Source organism: Lissotriton helveticus, chromosome 1_1, assembly GCF_964261635.1.
Source record: "Lissotriton helveticus chromosome 1_1, aLisHel1.1, whole genome shotgun sequence".
NCBI classification, from domain to species: domain Eukaryota; kingdom Metazoa; phylum Chordata; class Amphibia; order Caudata; family Salamandridae; genus Lissotriton; species Lissotriton helveticus.
The window spans coordinates 156,637,799-156,659,860 of record NC_136057.1 but is presented as its reverse complement, the minus strand read 5'-3'; the positions used below and the strand labels follow the sequence as shown (position 1 = coordinate 156,659,860).

At 45.4% G+C, this 22,062-nt stretch overlaps 1 protein-coding gene across 7 annotated transcripts in view; it reads right to left on the bottom strand.

Annotated features, from left to right (window-relative positions):
• The window catches only part of SZT2 (SZT2 subunit of KICSTOR complex), an 804,663-nt gene that overhangs the window by 266,045 nt on the left and 516,556 nt on the right, over positions 1-22,062 (bottom strand). For 4 of the 7 annotated variants that reach the window (XM_078659315.1, XM_078659318.1, XM_078659444.1 and 1 more), the window contains 2 exons: positions 18,858-19,033; positions 3,471-3,634 (listed from right to left, as the gene is read on the bottom strand). In XM_078659315.1, the coding sequence (XP_078515441.1) occupies positions 3,471-3,634; positions 18,858-19,033 (340 nt within the window). Of the gene's footprint in view, positions 1-3,452; positions 3,635-18,857; positions 19,034-22,062 lie in introns of all 7 variants that reach the window. The other 3 variants (XM_078659317.1, XM_078659363.1, XM_078659316.1) reach the window with 1 other exon arrangement.

The window sequence follows — 22,062 nt, the reverse complement described above, 5'->3', positions numbered from 1 at the left end:
AGATGGATGGCCTCCACCCAACAGTGTTTGTTAACCACATCGACCAAGTAGGCAAAAGGCATCATTTCAGATGCAACTGAGCACAACACTGGCCAGGAAAAAAGGGGAGGCTGCTAAAAACTTTAGTTGCACAGGGTTAAGACAGCTGTACCTGTCAGGGCACTGATAGGCCACTGGGGCCAGAGATGCCTATTCTTTTGAGCAATTTCTCAAGTAAAACAAAAAGACAAAGCAGGCTGCATGGTACCTGTACTCTAATGTTACATGGGGGATTCCACATAGCTGGGGTGAGAATTGCAGCCTTGACCAATACTTTTCAAACACATCGTTGTGCCTAATTCCCTCCCACGCATTCATCTCCTGTCTTCCCCCAGCACAGTCTGAATGGTCTCATACATGTTCCCTGTACAATGCCAATAGTTGGAATTAAATTAGTTACTGCTGATAGAGTCAACTGGCACTTGAACAGCCTGAAAAAGAAGCATGGAACGTAGGTGCTCTGCGGCAGTCATTGTTAATTTGCCAGACTGTACACCAAGTAGACAGCATGGTGGGACCATCAAGGTTATTTACTTTGACACTGGTCTCAGCAGCAGGATCCAGAGGAAATACAGAACAAATGTGAAAGCTTGCAGAATGCAGGGTCCCCCACAACTACAGCAATCACACCTGACTACCCTCTCTACTGGCAGTTTTTTTCATTAGCCATGTCCTAAATGTGAAGAGCTGTGAGAAGAGATTTTAAGACTCTGTAGAACAAGTTACTTATTTTCAGTACCAGGCTTTCTGGTGGATACTCTAACTTCAGATTCCTCATCCTGTGAACACCCCCCCAGGGGTCAGATAGGATCTGGAAACAATTAAAGCATTACTTCTGTGCGCTGGTAGATGGCATCATGCAGCTCTGTGCGACATCGTTGAGCCCCGGAAGTGACGAGATGAGCCGTACTTAAGAGCTACCTATGCAGGCTGATGTCAGTGTCTTTCTAGGCTGGCCACACCCGGGGCACTGAACCCATCAGCAGATTGGTACGACCAGTGCGCAGATCTCTAAATTGGGACTTGCAGGAGGGTGGGTAAGGAATCTGCAGTTAGAAACAGTATCTTCCAGAAAGATTGTTAGCAAAGGTAAGTAACTTCTTATTCTGATGCACACTTCTAACCACTGGTTCCTCCCCTCATGAACAGAGACCAAAGCAGTACCTCCGAAGGTGGTGGCTCTTAATCCCCACCTCTCCCAGTAGACCTCCCTAATCCGGTAGTGATGCATCTGTGACCATCGTCAGCTCTGTATGGAGTCACTTTTTGTATGCTCCTTTCCACAGCCCAAGCAGCCGGTTGTATCCAAGCCAGAACGTATGATACACTTTGCCACATTGCAAATGTCTTGATTTGCCTGGGCAAGTGATGCCCTCAGTTCATTTGGAACAGCCAATAAAACTTGTGCCATGGTATCTTAAAGAGCATGACAGTAGCAGACTAGAAGGCAGATGGCATTCACAGGCCTCAGGGCAAGGCTCAAAGAGGACAAAATATGTTTCCCAAAAGTGTCTATCTGTTTAGATTCCTGATCAGACGGTATGGAGGGAAAAGCTCTGCCATTCTTTATATTTGTTAATGGCTGTACCGCCAGGTTCTATGATGCCAGGTTTTGAGTAAGAAAGGGAGGGTCGCGTGGAGCGAGATGATGGACATGAGTGAGCTGCATATTAACAAGCCAAGCTGAACATGGTTTGACCAAATGTGCAAAACGGTATCCCATTAGAGCTTCATTAAATGGTAACAGAGGTTCTGTAGGAGCCTGAATTGGTTGAAGAACCTCTGTTGACATATAAGTCTTCATTTCCAGATTGGGGAGCTGTAAATCTAAAAGTTCAGCTGCCCTTCTCATAACTGCAAAATAGGCTCTTTCTTCCAGGGCAAGAGCAAGGCGAGACCCAAGGTAAGTAGATACGGAAGTATCCAGGCTACAGGCATCTTTCATTTCTTCATACCAGTTTTCCTCATTATTTTGAGGAGAATAGTTATCATAGTTGCCACTGTCACACGTTTGAAGAGTGAGTTAAGTTTGGGCTCTACCACGTGGTAAGGACAAGGTATCGGAAAATGAAGGATTGTCTAGTGACTGCGAGTAGAAGCAGTGCATGATCTCGGTCGAGATAGATTCTGTTGGAAGTCGAACAGCACAATGGGTTGAACATCCCCCCTGGAATTGGTGCAAACGAAAGCAGCGCACAGGATGGCGCTGGACTAAAGTCTGCATCAGAGTCCATGCTTGAGCTAATGCGGGTTCAAGAGGCACAGATGGCACTTCGAGTAGCCCCGCTAGTGGAAGTCTGACTGGAGGCCGCTTTATATTCTTGGGGCCCAAAGGCATGCCACAAGGAGCCTGAAAAGTTCCACAAATGTGCAGCGTGGCCTCTCAAGTCTACTGGCTTCAACTTTACTGGGAAACCTGTAAATTCAGGGGCTGCTGGGACCAAACTGCAAATAGGCTCTGATGGAGATCGGGAAGCAAATTAATGCATTTGCACCCTGTCAGGATTTTGAGAGAGTGGAAAGGGGCCAGGTTCCCACTTTGGCATCTAATGCTTATTCTTGGACTTTCCCGAAGGCTTCAACCGTGACGATGATCTTCCACGAGAAAAAGTTTGGGAATGGCTTTGACCGGCCGCAGAGTGGAGTCTTTTTGTGTATGGCGATGTAAAGTTTGGCCTCACAGTCCCATATGGCCTTAGGGTTCATCTGGGCACAGTCGTAGTCGGCCCTAGAGTCATGCTCCGATCTCAAGCAACATAAGCAGAATTTATGTGGGTTTGTCAATGACATATGTTTTCGGCAGTCCTTCCACAGTTTCATTTTTTTTGGGGGGGGGGGTTGATATTTTCCCTTGCACAGTAGACAATTTAAGAGAAAAGTAATGGTTAGAAAGACCAAGGAGAAGTTTCGGATTGGCATCTAAAGATGCGATAAGAAAGGAACTGAACTCAGCAAGCATAAATTATGTTTATATGCGTCTCTGCTTGTCACTTGGAAGTGGATCGACATCAGACTGTAGCCACACAACAACATTTACTGGTGAGCAGGTGTACTGCTTTCAAAGTTCCCAAACCCGGTCTGACACCTGGGGAATATTCACAAGCTGAGAAATCAGAAGTTAGACGTATCCATCAGAAATCATATTTCACCTTACCATTTGGTCACCACACTCAGGGGCTCTTTTCATATATTAAATACATGGGCACAGGCCCTCATGCATGCCTAAGCTGCCCACCATGCATGCATGTTTTATTCACAGATCACATGCATGAGTACCAGATCCTCTTCTAAACCAGCTCCAACCATCATGAATGCCCAAGCCCCAGGAATCCAGATGAAGAGGAAGGAGGGCAGGAAGTGGCAATGCTGAAGTCAGCAAGCGGAGGGAAGGAGGGATGTGGGTGAGAATCAACCTGTGGGCAGCGGCTTGCCTCTGTGCCTGCTCCAGCTCTGCAGCTGCGGCACGCTCCTGGCTTGACACCTGTTTCACGCTTTCAGTCTTGTGGCGGCGCCGAGTGCGGCTCTCATCACTTCGCTCCAGTATGATGTCATCAGTAGTTTTGGGAATGCTGAACTCCGCATTCTCTGGTTTACTCTGCCAACAAGGAATGAAAATGTAGAAGAATGAGAGGCACATGGGAGCAAACATTCCACACACTATGCTTTGTCCAAGCACAACCAACACCCACATAATACATATTAATTGAATACATTCACCCTTTTTTCATGGTACAGTACACAGGCAGGGAAGTTTCCTTCAAGGTATCATTGTGGCCCCCACGTCCTTCTTACCATGCGTCTCCCCCTGCGACATGTTTCCATGCTAAGAAGTGCCCCCACCCTCACGTACCACTTTAAAGACAGATGCAGCACCAAATGTCATCCACTCTCCTATTACTGTTACCAAACAGAAACACTAATCCTTGTGTTACCGTACCCAGGTAGCATCACTCATACTCATTTGCACTTTTTGTAGGGTCACCTGGATTGTGTTGCCTTTTTTGCTGAACCCTATTTTTACTGGCTATAGACAGTGTGCACTTTATCCCTGTCAGCCTGGGGAAAAATGATTGTGCTCCTCCTATCAACATGATGAAATAGGTATACATCTGAGTGGTTTATTTAACTTACCTATACGTTTCCTCCTATAAGGTACAACATTTACCCAGGACTGGTAAATTAAATGCTACCAGTGGACTGCAGCACTCGCTGTGCCATCCACTGCAGTGACACTGAAATGCATGTTTTCTGATCTGCCATTTTAGACCGGCTGTGCAATTCTAAACAACAAATTCTACCTGTAACAATAACCCGCTTTTGACAAGCCTAGGCCATCCATTATTGTCCATAAGGCAAGGAACACGGTATTTAAAAGTAGGACATTGAGTTAGTGAAAATGCCCTCAAAAGTCTTTTCATTCTTGCAGAATTGGCTGTTCCATAGGTAAGCATTGGGAAACAATATTAAAGTTTAATAATTATCATCGCGGCCTAGGAAACCACTACACATTTTATTTTTAGACTTTTAGAAATATTTATTAAGCCTAACCCACTGGTGAAGTCGGATTTGTCATAAATATTTCAGAAAGAGGACTTTTAAAAAGTCACCTGTCTGAAGTCACAGGACTCCAAATCTACATTTTGCTCTCTTCCTTCAACCAGCCAGTAATTAGAATTTCAGGTGGTGTGAATAAGCTGTGAACTTGCTCCCAGGACAGGAACTGAAGGACTTGATAGCGGGAAGGTGCCCTTGACAGAATGGGCCTTGGGTTGGGCCCTAGGACTTGATTAACTTTATAGTGGCCTATCCTGTCACAAGCAGATGTAGCTAACACCCACGCCTACCAACCAGACTGGCCTCCATCAGTGTGCCTCTTGTTAATATCACAATGTCAGACCCTTCTTGAGTGTCAAAACCCGCTTGGTAATTCTGCTGAACCTTTTCATATGACTTTGGGGCACACTTCAAAGGAGGGAAACAGAATGTCAAACCAATTTGTGTGTCTATTGTCTTGTTCCTGAAAGTTAAGCTTTGTTTGATCAGACTTCAGTCCCTGAATTTGTTGGGAGTACAAGGGTTGCCTAAAACTGGATGTGGGAGGAAACTAGGTTTATCATAGTACACTCCCCACAGAGGCCAATTTTAGTGTGGCCAAAGACTTCAATCATCTTGGAAAAACTCAACATGGGTAGTGTAAGCCCCAATGCCATTGTCACCCACAAGCTTGTGCCAGGTTTAAATGTGGCATCTCCAGGCACCTACTTCAGAACACTTCTTGACCTGTAAAAGGTCAGAAGAGGACTGAACCTGCTGTCTGGAACCTGAGAAGATCCTAGAAGACTAGACCTATTTTCTCCTCTTGTACCCAGGACAAAGAAGTGGACTCCCGGGGTAAGAAAGCTGACCTCGTATTAAAGTTACAGGGACCACCAGTGGCAAATGGATATGTACTGGGCCCTCTTGCTGGCTGCTGCCTGCCTGACCCTGTGAGTCTCTAAGTCCCTCCACTAAGGTTCCGGGGGCTTTAGGATTGTACTCCTGTGGTGAATTGGGACTTAAAGAGCTAAAGTCAGAAAGTAAAATCTTTGATCAAGAAGAACCTGGTTAGTGTATCCGACCCATACTCCATCGCAGTCAGCGTTAAAGTGAAACTAGGTCCTATTCTTCCACCACCAGTGACTATCATTGGCACATTGTGTTTCGTGCTGCAATTTCTACTTAAAACGTTAAAAATTCAAATCTCCGGTTCCCCTATTGGATTTTTGTCACTTTTTTTATTAACTCTTAGTCCATTATTTAAAATTCATTATGAGATTTTTATTGTTTTGCGTTTAAACTTTATTACTGTTTTACACATTGCCTATAAGAAGTTAAGCCTGTCTGCCCTGCGCCATAGCTATCAGGGGTTGAGCTCAGGTCACCTTAGTGACTTTAAGGGTTCACCCTGACCAGCATTGTGACTATTATTTGAGGTGGTAATTACCCTCTCCCCAACGTATACCCCAATTTCTGAGCATAAGCGGTGTCTAAATCCATGTGTTACATTGCCTAGTTAATGCTTCACTTCAGTTTGACTAGACCCACACAGAGCTGCCTTCAGCATCCTGTTACTAATAGCACTCCTTACCAATAACAGGCCTCCTCAGGATTCAACTAACTGCTGCTGTACCTACATGGGCCCAAAGATTTTAACCCACCATACAGCAGAGACTTACTGTGCCCTTGGAGGCTCCCATCACGGGAGAGCAGGCCCAGGCTCAGCTATTTCATGCTGCTGCACCACTCTGCTTCCTCCCCGTTTTCCTGAGTGCTTTCTCCTGCTTTGGCCTTACATTTTTTTACTGCTTTCTCATTCCTCCCCCCTGTTTTACTGAGTGCTTTCGACTGCTTTACCCTTGTTTTTTTTACTGCTTCCCCTGTTTTTCTTAGTGATTTCTGCTGCTTTTTCCTTGTTTTTCACTGTTTCTCCTTGTTTTTTCCTCATTTGCTGCTACCGCCTGCTGCCCGTTTCCCTGCCTAGTCCCGCCCACCTCCTCCCAGTGCTGCTCTCTCCTCCCAGGACCGAGTTAATGAAGGTCGCAGCGCGACCCCGTTGAATAGGCCTCAGGTCCAGCTCTTCCATGCTGCTGCACCGCTCTGCTTCCTCCCCATTTTTCTGAGTGATTTCTCCTTGTTTTCCCTCATTTTTCACAGTATTTTCCCTTAATTTCATCAGTTTTTCAGTGTGATTTCTCCTGCTTTTGCCTCGTTTCTCACTGCTTTCTCCTACCGTTCCCCCTGCTTTTCGGAGTGCTTTGTCCCGCTTCTGCCTACTTTTTCACAGCTTTTTCACTGCTTTCGCCTTCCTTTCCCCCCGTTTTTCTGAACGCGTTCTCCTACTTTTGCCTCATTTTTTACTGCTTTCTCCATCCTTTCCCCCATTTTTCGAAGTGCTTTCTCCTGCTTTTCCGTGCTTCTCCTTGTTTTTTCCTCATTTGTCACTCCTGCCAGCTGCCTTTTTTCCTGACTCCCGCATTGCCCCGCCCACTGCCTCCCAGTGCCGCTCCCTCCTCCCAGGACCTACTGAATGCAGGCCGCAGCGCAACCCCATTAAGCAGGGCCCAGGTCCAGCTCTCTCGTGCTGCTGCACAGCTCTGCTTCCTCCCCGTTTTTCTGAGTGTTTTCTCCTGCTTTTAGCTTGTTTTTTAAAGCTTTTGCCTTCCATTTCCCTGTTTTTCTGAGTGATTTCTCCTGCTTTAGGCTTGTTTTTCACTGCTTTCTACGCGAAGCAGTTTGCAACTCCAGTGCCTTGAGACACTCACTGAAGATTTGCTGCGTTTATAAATCATAATTGATTGATAGATCCTCCTGGGATGCAGAAGAGTCCTCTGCCATGGTTGCTTCCACACCCTCCTACAGCACATCTGGAGGCATCCATTGCCCCTTATTGTGTCCTAGGAGGGTCCACCAACTTTGTGGAACACATTTTGAATATATACCACTCCTTTAACAATGAATATCATTCACTTATGAAGGATACTGAGGTCACTTCTACTTTTCCCAGCACTCAACCTACTCTTTCACAATTTTGTCCTGGAATGTTAGACACCATCTTGCACATATACAGCAAGCAAGCCTTTTTTCACCAAACGACTCTGGTCCTGTACATATTTCTAGCCTGGCACTAGACAACATAGGTACGCAGCAGCTCCTCCTCTACAATGTATCTTTAAACTCTGCAGTAGTTCTTGGTCTGAAAAGAAATGCTGATTATTCCCTGCTGAAAAAAAGAATGGTAGATCCTTTAACAATGAGTAACTACCGCCCCATTTCTCTTCTTTCTTTTCCCTTTAAGATCCTGAAAAAGAAGTTAACTCTCAACTCTCTGCCTTTATAGAATCCAGTTAGTTTCTATGCCTTTAAAGTTACATTGGGTCTGCACTTTTTATATAAAGGAGGGCTTTGAGATTGAATGGAAGAGTATTTGATGACTACAACACTCTCTCTTTTAAAAAATCTTTATTTAGCCTGTCATGAACAAATAATGCAATGCTTATATAACAAACAAGTATAATCGCTTCAGCTTCTAAATTATAGTTCAGGTGGCATACATAGTTAGATAAGCATCATTAAAATTCATTTAAATTGTCGGGGGCAGAATCAGGAACAGAGGCAGAGGCAGAGTGCACACTTAGCACCTGACAGTTAATTTGTACCCTCCCATTCTACTCCATCACACTTCTTTCACTTACTTTTCTCCATCCATTAACTAACTTTTGAATTCGACCTTCACTCTGCGATAAAATAGTCAGTTCAGTTCAGTTCATGAAGCTTTATTCGGTTCATGGTAAAAATGACCATAAAAGCACAGCAAACAGGCAATAGAATTTAAAAAAAAGTACATACATGATTAGAAACTCATACTTTTTCTAAAAGCCATAGATTCACATATAAAACTGGCAGTATAAAAACATATATCGGGGTGGTCCAAATTATACAACAAACACATAGCATCCTCCACATTTAACACTCCATACTTAAGAAATAATGGTTTTAAAAAAGAGATCCACAGGAGGCTTTTTAGGATGTGGGAAGGCCACTAGTATATGAGCAATGTCAACTCTTAATCTGGTCAGTACAAACCTATGCGTTGGCCTGGTTACTAAGTTCAGATAACATTGAAATCCCTCAGCAGCAATATAGTTATTGTAAATTTTAACAGTAGCGAGGGAGTTGGTTGTTACTGAACGTTTAAGAGCCTTATGACACATAAAAGTCTTTTTGAGATCCAGCTTCGCAAGACCTCTAGGGGGACAGTTTTCTAACAACAAATCGATATCAAAGATACTTTTATAACAATCTACAACATATTTAAGCCACGATATCTGCATACAGTTGTCTAATTCAAGGCAGTCCCTTATTATAAGTTGATTGAATTCGGTTTCATCCTTAAGCCAAATTGCTCGGTAAAGCAATAAAGGCCTAAGTGAGGCGAGCTCTGTTAGGTGAAAAACCCCTGCCTCTCTATGGATCAACTCTGTTGAAGCAGATTTAGGGAGGCACAATAATTTCTTAAGAAAGATGTTTTCTTCTATCTGTAGACAATCAGTTTTGCAGTAGCCCCAAAGCCCCGCCCCGTAAAGGGCAATGGATACACTACGTGCCTTGTAGATTTCCAACATATCCTTGATTCGTCTATCCCCCAGCTTAGACGCAAATTTAAAAATGCCATAAGAGCTTTTGCTCATTTTGGTTCGGACATTCGTTAATTCCTCCCTCCAACTACCATCACTAGTAAAAGTAACCCCCAAGTAACAAAAACTGTTCACATTCTGCACTTTAACCCCTTCAATAAAAAAGGGGTGATTTCTGCCCACTTTAGTCCCACAGATCATAGTATGAGTTTTATTCTTGTTGATCAACAGTCTCCTGCTCCCAATAAATTCGGTGAACTTGTCCATCAGACGCTGCAAACCAATGGGTGTCCGAGATAGGAGCACCGCATCGTCTGCATATAGCAGAACTGGGACACTATCACCTGCAACTTGTGGTGCATCAGCCTTGATAGATTTCAAGGCGGCTTCAACCCCATTAATAAAAAGGGTAAATAAAAGGGGAGCAAGGACACAACCATGCCTAATTCCCCGTTGAACATTAAAATCACTGGTACATTCCCCACTGACACCATACCGAACACATGTTTTCAGTTTACTATATAATCTGGCGAGAAAAAAGATAATTTCTTTCGGGGCACCCATATCAAGCAAAACTGTCCAAAGAAGTGAGTGATTAACCAAATCAAAAGCACTGCTAAGGTCAGCAAAGCAAAGATAGATGTTACCGGGTTTGGCTCTGGTATACTTGCCTATCAACAACTCCAAATTCAAGCACTGATCCAGGGTCCCTCTACCCTTCCTGAATCCGTATTGTGAGTTTGCAAGTATTCCGTTCTCATCAGCCCACTCCTCCAATCTGAAAAGCAGGACTCTGCTCATAATTTTTACAGACGAGTCGAGCAGGCTGATGGGCCGGTAATTACTTGCCAGTGCTTTATCCCCCTTTTTATAAATTGGGACTATAATGGAGTCACCCCATGTTGGTGGGATCATGGTGATTACAGCAGCGTTAAGTGCCAATGTAAGTATTGGTCCCCAAAGCTGCGGTTGAGACCTGTAAACATCTATCGGGACTCCATCTGGTCCCTGGGCCTTACCCCCCTTGCTATTTTTAATACCATTTTCCACCTCTCCCAACGTAATATCTAAAGGTACTACAGGCCAGATCCTGTTTTCGTTGGGCGTCAAGGAATTATCTTGAAAAATCGCAGAAAAATGGTTCACCCAATCCTCGCTGCCTACATTAGATGAAAGATGCGGGATTTTGTCATCTTGGAGGAAAGGGGAGTTAACAGTGGACCAAAACAGGCGAATATCAGCAGTTTCGGCTGCCTGTGTAAGATGCTCCCAGGCTTCCTGCTGTAGTTCCTTCTTTCTTTTACATAGCGCCTGTTTATAATCAGATCTTAAAAGTTTGACTCTATCCTTGTCTCTAGGGGTATAGGCCAAAGCTTGTTTGAGTAATGAGAGCAGGGACGTACAGGCATGGTCAAACCATCCAATCCCTTTCCCTCCTCTGCCTACTTTTTTCCCCGTAAAGATGTTATTAATGACAGTATTGATATTAAGAAAATGAGTCATAACCTGAGCAGACGGGCATCCAAAAGATAAGATAATATCAATGTCCATCATGCATTTATTTATGATTAAAGGTTCCACTATGGCCGAATTTTCACCTTTCCATCTCAGCCTAACCCCATTAGGCCTATGCGGCTCTATATTTAACAGTACTCTGGTAGGTGGTTCAGTTCTAATCATCCATGTAGCAATTTGCAAGCTGACACAGTTATGATTGCTCAGGGAGGATGTATCCTTAACCCTAATTGTGCAATGGGGTACCAAGTCGGATGAGACCATAATATGATCAATAATGGAGCTCACATTCCTTCCGGTGAAGGTGGGAATTGAGCACTCACTTCCCTCCTGTGCAGTACTCAATAGCTCTAAATCAAACGAGACCATAGTGCTATTAATTGTCTCTCCATACGCATTATGTGGGAAGTGGGCCATATTCTCCCCATTATTAGTTAGGATCCCACAGACCCTAGAAGAGGATAAACTACATACTTGTGAATTAAAATCCCCGACCCAAACAAAATTAAAAGTGCATGTTGCTTCGCCTACCAGCTTCATTAAGGCACAGGATAGCTCATCTATCACTTTGTGCCGAGAATTAGTAAAAATATTATTATAAAAATTAATTAAAAGCACATTAGTGCTATCCGGTAGACGTACCCACAAGATTTGTGAGTGCGGTTCGACTAACAGGTGTTTGATGATAGTCAACTTAACATCTACAGAGATAAGAATAAGGAGACCTCCCTTAGCCCTACCATGACTTGATTCAGAGGCATCCAAGCTGTAGCATGTATACCCTTCAAGGCTAGGTTTATTAACACACCACGTCTCTTGCAGGCATAAAATATCATAAGATCTTACAATTTCCTCCCATTCTGCTTTGAATGCCTTAGATGCCCACCCGGCAATGTTCCAACTTGCCATAGAAACCCCCACAGGATGGCAATCATTGGCGATATCAACAGTGTTATTAGAACAATTACCTCTATTACTCAGGTCTGACCCTGGTGCATCTATACAGCTGCCTATGGCAATCCCTGTAGCAATCACTTTATCCTCAACAATCTCATTTGCACAGTGAACTGCTGTCCAACTTTCAGGATTGCCCATGATGGCAGAACATAGGTCCATTCTCGCCTCGCTTGCATTGTCATTGATGGTGCTCAGAATAACGTTCCTCCCAGTCCCAGGCCCCATCTGATGTCAATCATTTTGGTCAAAAAAACTCAAGGACTGGTACCTGTTCTGAACTGGGACTTGATAAACCATCCCATTAACCGGCGAAAAGATATTATCGCAGTTAGATGCAAGGTTGGTATTATGTGTTACAAATCTATTACCACTAGGGACAGGATTCAACAAGGGGGTGGGCAAGATAGAACTGCCATCAGTAAAACCAGAATTGAAAGTAGGTAGCATAGGTCTGTTGCCATTGAATATGACGTTAGAGTTGAAAACCCCATCTCTACAGTTTGCGGGAGGCAACCTGTTAAGATGATTGTAGAAGTAGCCCAAAGGTCTTGCGGCTACGTCAGTCTCAGACTGTGTTAGGGCAACTGCTCTAAGTAAGACCGTCGCAACATGTTGGGGGTGTTTGAAATTAATAATCACACAGTCACCCCCACAGGTCTTTCTAGTGTTACCGATCCAGTTAACCCTTCTGATAGATATAATTTGGTCAGAATAGTTGACTGGATAGCCACAATGACGGTTTAACCAGGAAACCGCTTTATTTTTTAATGAGTCTCCGGACTCCAGAGCCTGGTTTAGAGGCGGGACATTGGTTAAAACCACAACATAGGGTACACACTCTGGTGGGAGGTCTACTGGGCGGCCACTTGTACCCACATACATCCCATCGGGCCCTGCTACAGCAGTTGGCGCAACTGGCGATAGCATGGTCCTAGCTCTACTAGGTGCTGGTAATGTACTTGTACTTGTACTGGAATTTACACCTGCAAGCCCCAAGGCCGCTGGTATAACCACCGGTACCTGCACAGATCGTCCCGCATTACGTACTGGGTGGGGTTTCAGATAGGTCAAAGCAGGTGTCACCTGTAGTGGTTGTCTTCCTACATTTGGGCCAGAGGGGGCAGTATTGGTATAGCAAGGCCTTCCCTTATCTAGCTTAGGTGCAGGTTGAGGACATGTATCAACTCTAACAGAATCATCCGACTTGGCTACATGTTGATCCACCATAGCCCCTAGTCTAAGAACTTCAGCCGACAGTGCATCAATTTTAACTAATAAAGGCTCCACAACCAACTTTAGTTTGTCGTCAATACAGCTTAGTAATAGATCAAATTGGCTAGTATTAATGGTAACACAGTTGTCCTTGGTAATTGTCCCTTGATCACCAGTATTCTCCTTAGGGGCAACGTCCTTTCTTTTCCTGGCTGAGTGACTTCCCCGTTTTGGAGCCGGTTTCCTACATGCTCTCATGAAACGTGTAGACCTAGTGGATTGTAGTGGGGTGCCATCAACAGTCTCAGAGGGATCTGGTAGTTCCTCCTCTGCAGTGAGATCAACTGAAGCCTCTGCATGGGCAGATTCAGCATTAGTACTGGTGTTATCAGTCTCAGCTGCCAAATTTGTATCGTTAGTGCCCTCGGTAGTGGGATCCACTGGTGGGTCCGATGGAAGGTCAGGTAAGGTGCCCTTCCCTAGCGATTTCCTTCTATCACAGTTAATTCTGCTGACAACTTTCACCAAATAGTTGTCCGTTAGGGTAGTTTGAATTGACATGGTTGCTAACGGGTCAAGGCAGCAGACGGTTACGAAACAGCACACAAAGGATCGGAACTGCTAGGAACACACAAAGCTTGTAAAATGGGCAGCTTTCAGCCCTAAGAATAGGGACTGGTACTCACAGTTACAGCCAAGGGGGGTGGCCCGTCCCGTCCCTGGTCAACCCCGGACGGCCACAGACGGTCCCGCCCTTGTCCCGGGCTTCTCCCGGGCGCGTCCCGCGGGGCGAGGGGGCGTGGTCTCCTTTATGCGCCTCCCGGCGCTTCCTGGATGCGGCGGCGGCATCCTTGCCGCGATGGGGCTGCTGGGGGATGTAGTTGCAGGCGTCCCCCGGCGGAGCCAAGCCCGGCCAGGAGCACCCACAGCAAGGGACCAACAATGGCGGAGCCAAGCCCGGCCGAGGATAAACAGCGGAGCCAAGCACGGCCGTAAACAGCCATAGGTGAATCAATTCTCAAAATAGTCATTTGAGAGTACACGATTACATTGGGGTCAGGCAGAGATTCTAACACATAGGCAATCATCTCCTTCCAAAGCCCCAGATCCCACTCTGCATATTAATCCACTCTTCCCTGTTGATTTCATCCCTTCTCTGCCACTGCCCATTCAAGCATATGGGCACTACAGGAGTGAAGGCCGGGAGGGTCCAGTGAAAGCCAGTGTATGGCTATCCATCTCTTAGCTATTAACAACACCACGCGTGCAGCTCTACCAATGTTGTCCCAAATAATTTCAAAAAGGGGGTGGTGATGGACAGAGTATCTGAGTTAATCAGAACACTCCTACCCAGTCAACAGATCAGGGCTTGATCCATCACCGTTTTTTAGCTCACTGCACCATCCCAGTTCAGAACCTGGCTACATGCAAATTAGTCTGTCCCTGGCCTAGTGCATCATGGGAACAGGGCAGACCAAACTACCAAGCCAATTCTTCACTGGAAAGGAAACAAGCTTCCGGGGACCGGTTTCTGGCATCACAGCCGTCTTCGGCCCGGCTTGCTTGAATCCTGATGGTGCAGTGAGCAAGGGACTCACGTCTGAGCATACCCTTCCACACTTATGGTGGCCAAAATAATTTCAAAAAGGGGGTGGTGATGGACAGAGTATCTGAGTTAATCAGAACACTCCTACCCAGTCAACAGATCAGGGCTTGATCCATCACCGTTTTTTAGCTCACTGCACCATCCCAGTTCAGAACCTGGCTACATGCTATATGCAAATTAGTCTGGCCAGGGCCAGACTAATTTGCATGTAGCCAGGTTCTGAACTGGGATGGTGCAGTGAGCTAAAAGATGCACTGGGCCAGGGCCAGACTAATTTGCATGTAGCCAGGTTCTGAACTGGGATGGTGCAGTGAGCTAAAAAACGGTGATGGATCAAGCCCTGATCTTTTGACTGGGTAGGAGTGTTCTGCTTAATTCAGATACTCTGTCCATCACCACCCCCTGTTATGAATCGTTTTGGCCACCACAAGTGTGGAAGGGTATACTCAGATGTGAGTCCCTTGCTCACTGCACCATCAGGATTCAAGCAAGCCGGGCCGAAGACGGCTGCAATCCCAGAAACTGGTCCCCGGAAGCTTGTTTCCTTTCCAGTAAAGAATTGGCTTGGTAGTTTGGTCTGCCCTGTTCCCATGATGCACTGGGCCAGGGCCAGAGTAATTTGCATGTAGCCAGGTTCTGAACTGGGATGGTGCAGTGAGCTAAAAAACGGTGATGGATCAAGCCCTGATCTTTCGACTGGGTAGGAGTGTTCTGCTTAATTCAGATACTCTGTCCATCACCACCCCCTGTTATGAATCGTTTTGGCCACCACAAGTGTGGAAGGGTATACTCAGATGTGAGTCCCTTGCTCACTGCACCATCAGGATTCAAGCAAGCCGGGCCGAAGACGGCTGCAATGCCAGAAACCGGTCCCCGGAAGCTTGTTTCCTTTCCAGTAAAGAATTGGCTTGGTAGTTTGGTCTGCCCTGTTCCCATGATGCATTGGGCCAGGCCCAGACTAATTTGCATGTAGCCAGGTTCTGAACTGGGATGGTGCAGTGAGCTAAAAAACGGTGATGGATCAAGCCCTGATCTTTTGAATGGGTAGGAGTGTTCTGCTTAATTCAGATACTCTGTCCATCACCACCCCCTGTTATGAATCGTTTCTACCAATGTCGTCCAGCATTGTCAAGCTCAAACATATAACCCATTAAGGTTTCAAGGCGCTGGTCGGCTGTCGGGGGAAATGAATAAGGTATTGCCCAGAGTCACATGGTGCTGAGCTGAGAGGAGCTGCCGCCAGGGATCAAACCATGAGCCCTGCGCTCCAGAATCAGCTGCTCTGGCCACTGTGTCACACCTCTCTCATTCCTGCAAGCTGTTACATGCCCAGGTCATATGAGGACACGTGGCCTTCCTCGCACACACCTGAGACCTAGTGGGGAAGATCATGAGCAGTCTCTAAGGTGTGAGAGAAGCACAGCGTACATAGTGGAAAGGAGCCAGTCTAACTTTAGCATTACTGGACACATGTTGCACCAGTGCACATGCCCTGATCCATTTGTTATCTGTGAGTGGGTCCGGGAGGTCAGCATCCCTCAGGCGACGCGTCTTATGTCTTTTGTCCCTTTTCAAGGCAACAGACAGAGGTGTGAAATCATGGTGCTGCCGGACACTGCATCAAGTATCGACTCCAATGTGTGGCACTGCAAGGAAGTCTGTCCAAATCTCATGCACTATTCTAGGGACTTTTGTAAACATGGAGGAACTGATCCTTCCCAAGCTGTCTCACATCTTCAATACAAAGAAATGTGCCATCCATTTAAAAGTCTGCAAGTGTCTGGCAACCCCCTCTATCCATTGTCTTATGTCCATCACCTAATGCATCTGACGGAATGGCCTTAGACATCAAATGTTCAGCGAATTGGCAAAAGGAGATCTCCTCAGGACCTGTTTAATGCCCACTTCCCAAGCTTCGAGACATTGCACCACAAATGGGCAATCCTCTCCTATATAGGCGCTGCTCGTGAGATACGGCAAAGCACACACCCTTCCACTAATTTGTTCTTCAAGTTTGCTCCCTCAGAGCACCATTGTGCTGCATACTGGATGATTCTAGCAACACAATACAGCTGCATGTTTTGGAGTTTAAACCCTCCTTGTTTTCCATCTATTTTAAGGTTCTCTAAATTTACTCTGCTTCTTTTGCCAGCCCATACCAGAGAAATCAGAATGTTGTTAAACGTCTGGAAGGTTGAACCAAGAAATATACATAAGGAGTTGGCATAACAAAGGCATGTGAGTAGGAGCACCATTTTACTAAGGGCTATCCTGCCCGTAACCAACTGCGGCAGAGTATTCCAGAACTTTATAGATTCCCCAGACAACCCTGCTTATAATACACATAGAGGAATATTAGTCTCCCCCAGGGTAACCCCAGTTCAGGAAGATAAATTAGCTCCCTCCCTCAAAGCAGGCTGGGGAACCAGCACTATTTGGTTTTTATTAAACTAGGGTTCTGATGCAGCTCAAAATGAATTCAGCGCCTGCAGAAGAAGATGGTGGATGCCTCATATGGACCAGGATCTCATCAGCATACACTGAAACAATATGTGTATTATTTCTAATCCTAATAACCCACTCCTGCACTGTGCCGCACAAATATATTGCCAATGGCTCTATTGGCAAGGCAAAGAGGACTCGATACAGAAGGGCGTCCCTGATTTGTACCTCTTTGCATATCCCATTTCTCCAATACAAGGCCACCCGTGCAGACCTGGGCCACAGGCTTGGTATACAGCAGCCTCACCCAACTCAAAAACTGTGGTCTGAACCTCCTTTTTCTCAGAACTGCCCAAAAATATTCCCGATTCAGGATGTCAAAAGTTTCCTTAATGTCCTGCACTATAAGTGCACCTTTCATCTCTTCACTTTGGGTTATGTACAGAACATGAGAAAGTCTCCGAGGGTTCTTGTGGCCCGTTCCCAGCATAAACCAACATTGATCATCAACAATCAGTTGCAACATCACCCTGGTTTTGAAAATACATTCATATCTGTGTTCATCACTGCAGGGATCTATACAAGGCCACACAGCTCTCTTTATTGGGTCCTGGAGGTTCCCATCACACCTTACCCTTTCCTGGGATACCTGCATCACCCCTCACTGAGACTGAGAAGACTTGGTGTATTTCATCAGACTTCTATCCCCAGACAAGTTGAATGGAGCCATTGGATGGAATGTACAACTCCTGTTTGGTATACTCCTGTCTCTGTCAAACAGAAGGCTGAGTAGAAAGCTTCTGCTTCTAGGGCAGTTGCTGGCTAAGCGTTGCACTGCTATTAGCTGGCTGGTGCGGGAAAGTCCATGCTACAGAGATTGGCTTTAAGTCATTTCAGAAAGGGTGGTGGCCGAGGAATTGCACATTAAGCAGACTAGGAGGGAAGAGAAAGTGGACAATGACCTGCGGGCATAGGCGGTCATGCTGGCCTTCCTTAGGGACCCCCGGATACGCAATCACCGTGAGAGTTTAAGGTAAGAGGGGGTGAGCGATGCATGATGTGATCGCTTGTGAGCAGATACCTGAATTATAGTGCATAATGAAATGTTAAAGCTGTAGCTAATAGTAGAGTGACTACAATCTGCCTAACTAAAAGGCTTAATTTTGAACGGTATTGTTATAGATATACATGGAAAGGGAAACGGATAACTCTGATGATGGCACAGTCTACTTAAAATGTGCGCACACTTGTTAGAGCGGGGGGATGCTGAGGAACTGTTTGATAACTAAAAAGCATATGGCATTGAAACTGGACTTAAAGTATTCTAAATGCTACTGTAAAATGCAATAAAAACTATATACAAAAGAAAAATCAAACTTCTATCCCCGTTCCTGTGAAGGTTCCATCAGCATTTACCAAGCCCATCAATCCTTACTTTCTTTGTAAGGTGTTCACCACAAACTGTACCCATGGATGCTGCCATTACTATTCCATACTGTACCCCAAGAGCATCTGTCCTTACTTTGCCCTGGGAGACCCCATTTCCAGATATTGTGCCCTGCAAGATTCCCATCAAGCCTTCCCTTACCCCCTGTCCAATGCTCCAGATTATGCCAACGGAGACTCTCGTCATAGCATACAGTGCAATGCGACACTCCCATCACGATTTACTGTACTCACAACTAGCATCAATCTTTATTATGCCCTAGAAGGCTCCCATCACCATGTACAGTTCCGATTTAGCCTCTCATCAACCATTACCATGCTAAAGAAGACTCCATTCACCGCCTACTGTGCCTCAGGTGGTTAACATTCTTCTTCACTGCGTCAGTGCGCCTCACAACACTATATACGTGTCTATGGAAAGCTCCCATCATACCTTACAGATCCTATAACAAATATAGTGGCATTACCAGCATGTCCCAAAAGCTGCGCCGTCCCATCCTGCTGGGTGGTGTGATGACATCAGGGTTCCCAGCACCGGACATAGCTGTGGATGAGAACTGTAGTGGTCGTGGGCACAACTTCCCAGCACCTCCAACTGTGAGGGACAACCCCTTTGTGTCTGACATGGTTCTCCTCAGGCGACCTGAAGAAACAAAATCCAGAGTTAAAAGGTAAAGGACCAGGACTGCTAATGAGGCAGTGGGCTCTCGGTTCCAACTGAGTCAAAATTGACAAGCATTCCATCTATGGAGATCACTACTCTAAAAGGTGGTTGAAGGTAGTGAACAGAGTAACAACTCAATAGACAATAAAAGTAGGAGATGGTATTTCTCATCTTAAGACAAAGGATCATCTTGGAGGTATGGCCAGGAGTGATCCACCATGATTCTAATGGACTTTGATTCCACGAAGCCAACTGATTTATTTTGAAGTTAGTCAATCAAATTTGCCTGTCCCTTCCTGTTGAACCTTCCCCTGTGGCTGATAATGGTTAAATCGGGACTGGTGAGGGGTGGTAACACAAATGTGCCAAAACTTATATCCTTTCTTGTTCAGTATCATAAACTGCTGTCTGACACAATGTATAGCTCCAAACAATTTGGACATGGGCCAAGGCAAACCAGGATTTTAAAAAAAATACAGCAAACATGCCACTTGACCTAAACACTTTGTGACCCACTATAGGTCTTCAATCCTTGGACAAGTTACTAGAAAACTATATTGCTTTTCAACTCAAAGAATCATACAAAACAAACTGCAAAATACGTATTCACTTATGTCTACTACCCCTCCTGCAGTATAGGCCATCGACCAGGACTCTCCAGCCATCTCTGTCCAGGGTTTTTCTTTCAATCTGACTTCAGGTGCAAACTATCTCCTTGCAGTGAGCCTCAAGGCCTCGACGCCAGTTGTTTCTTGGTCTTCATCTTTTCCTTTTTCTTGACGGTTCCAGATGAGGGCCTGCGGAGGGTTTCACTTATCCAGCCACAGCGTCTTTTCACGATTTCTACATGAGACGGGAGTTGAAAAGTCTGCTGCTATAGGTCGTCGTTGCTGATAGTGTTTGACGAGCGGATTTGGAGGATTTTCCTCAGAAAGGTGTTGATGAAGTTCTGGACCTTGTTGATGGTGGTCACTGTTGTCCTCCAAGTTTCTGCTCAATACAGAAGGGCACATTTTACGTAGGTGTTAATAATTCTGATCTTGGTTTGCAGGGTCAAGTCCTTGGAACTTCAGATCTTCTTTAGTTAAATGAAGGCAGCCCTTGCTTAGCCAATTTTTGTCTTGACGTTGGTGTATATGATGCCCTGCTTGTCCATAACAGTGCCCAGGTAGGTGAAGGCCTCATCCTTTTCCAGTGTATCACCTGCAAGAGTGATTGCAGTTATACTGACCATGCAAGCCTTCAGGATCTTGGTTTTTCACCTGTGGATGTTGAGTCAAAGTTGTGCTGATGTGGCTGTCACTTTGTCGGTCTTCTCTTGCATCTGCAGACGAGTATGGGAAAATAGGGCCCGGTCGTCAAGCTGTGTCCAATGTGTCCACTGGATCTCATTTCTTTTCCTTGCCGTGGATGTTTTCATGATCCAGTCTAAGGCCAGCAGGAAAAGAATAGGCAAGACTAAACAACACTAGCAGACTCTGGTCTACACTTTGCAGGCTTTCGTAAGCTGTCCTCCATGGACTATCTTGCAGGTCATTCGCTCGTAAGAGTTCCTGATGATTCTTACAAGTTTATCTGGCACACGATAGTGACAACGGAGTTTCCAACAGGTCTCCCTGTTAACACTGTTGAGTTCCTTCTCATAGTGAATGAAATTGAGATAGAGAAGGAGTTCAATTTAATGATAATGCCCAGTATTGCTATCTGGTCTGTGCAGGATCTAGCTTTGTGGAATCTAGTTTGCTTGTATCGTAGCAGAGCGTCGACTTGTTCCTTCATTCTGTTCAGGATGTCTCTGTGGAACACTTTGCCTGGGGTTGATAGAAGAGCTATCACTCTATAGTTTGCGCAGATACTCGGGTCATATGTCTTTTAGATCTTGATCAGATATCCCTCCTTCCAATCGAATGGCACCTTTTCTGCATCCAGATACTTCCAAACAATGGGTAGTGCGTGTCTACTGATGTTTCACTCTCAGCCTTCAGTGCCTCTGCAGGGATGTTGCCAGGTCCTGCCGCCTTCCCATGTCTCAGATCTTTGATGGCTTGCTGTATCTCTTCTTTGGTTGGTCTGCTGCAGTCAAATGGCGAATCCTTGTCAGCTGGCTGTATGTCTAGTTGAGACCGTTGCTGGTTCAGCAGCAGTTCTTCAAAGGGTTCCACCCATCTTCATTGTTGGCCTTCGGTACTCATGAATGTCTTCCCAGCTTTGTCTTTAACAGTTCTTTCAGGCTTGCTGTATGAGTCAGAGTTCTTTCAAGTTTCCATGGCTTGCTGCTTCTTGGGCTTCTCTGGCAAGACCATCAATGAATCTTCGCTTGTCTGCTCTTAAGCTTCTGCTTGCTTCCTATTTACTTTTGGTGTATTCACCATGAGCTTTTGCTTTTTCTGCTCATGTTCAGCTGGTGTTGACTGCAGATTTCCTTCCCTTTCTTGCTTGGATTTTGCAGAGTCTCGGTGGAGATCCATTCTTTATGCTGGTGTTACTTGGGACCCAGAACCTTCTGGCAGGTTAATGCCACTGTTTCTTTGATCTTCTTCTGCAAGCTTTTAAATGGGTCTCCATCGTCCTTTACTTCTTACAGGACTTGAAACTTGTTACTGATGGTGTATTCACTCAGTCTCTGTGCATCTTTAAGGAGGGTGGTATTAGATCGCTGGCATTGGTTTGTCGATTCCACCCATGCTTTCTTCAGCTTCAGCCTGGCAACAACAAGGTGATAGTCTGATGCAACATCCGCTCCTCTTATCACCCTCACATCCTGCAGAGTCCTTTGGAACTTCTGTGACTCAGATTTTAGGAAACCCATATAAGTGATACTATTTTGATGACACTCTTAGAACACAGGTGAAGATAGTCTACTAAGCTCATGCACACCTTCTGCATACTTTGACATCAAGGTACAAAAGGGGGTGGTGATGGACAGAGCATCTGAACCAATCAAACACTCACACCCAGTCAACAGGTCTGGGTTTAATCCATCACCGTTCTTTAGCCCACTCCGCCAC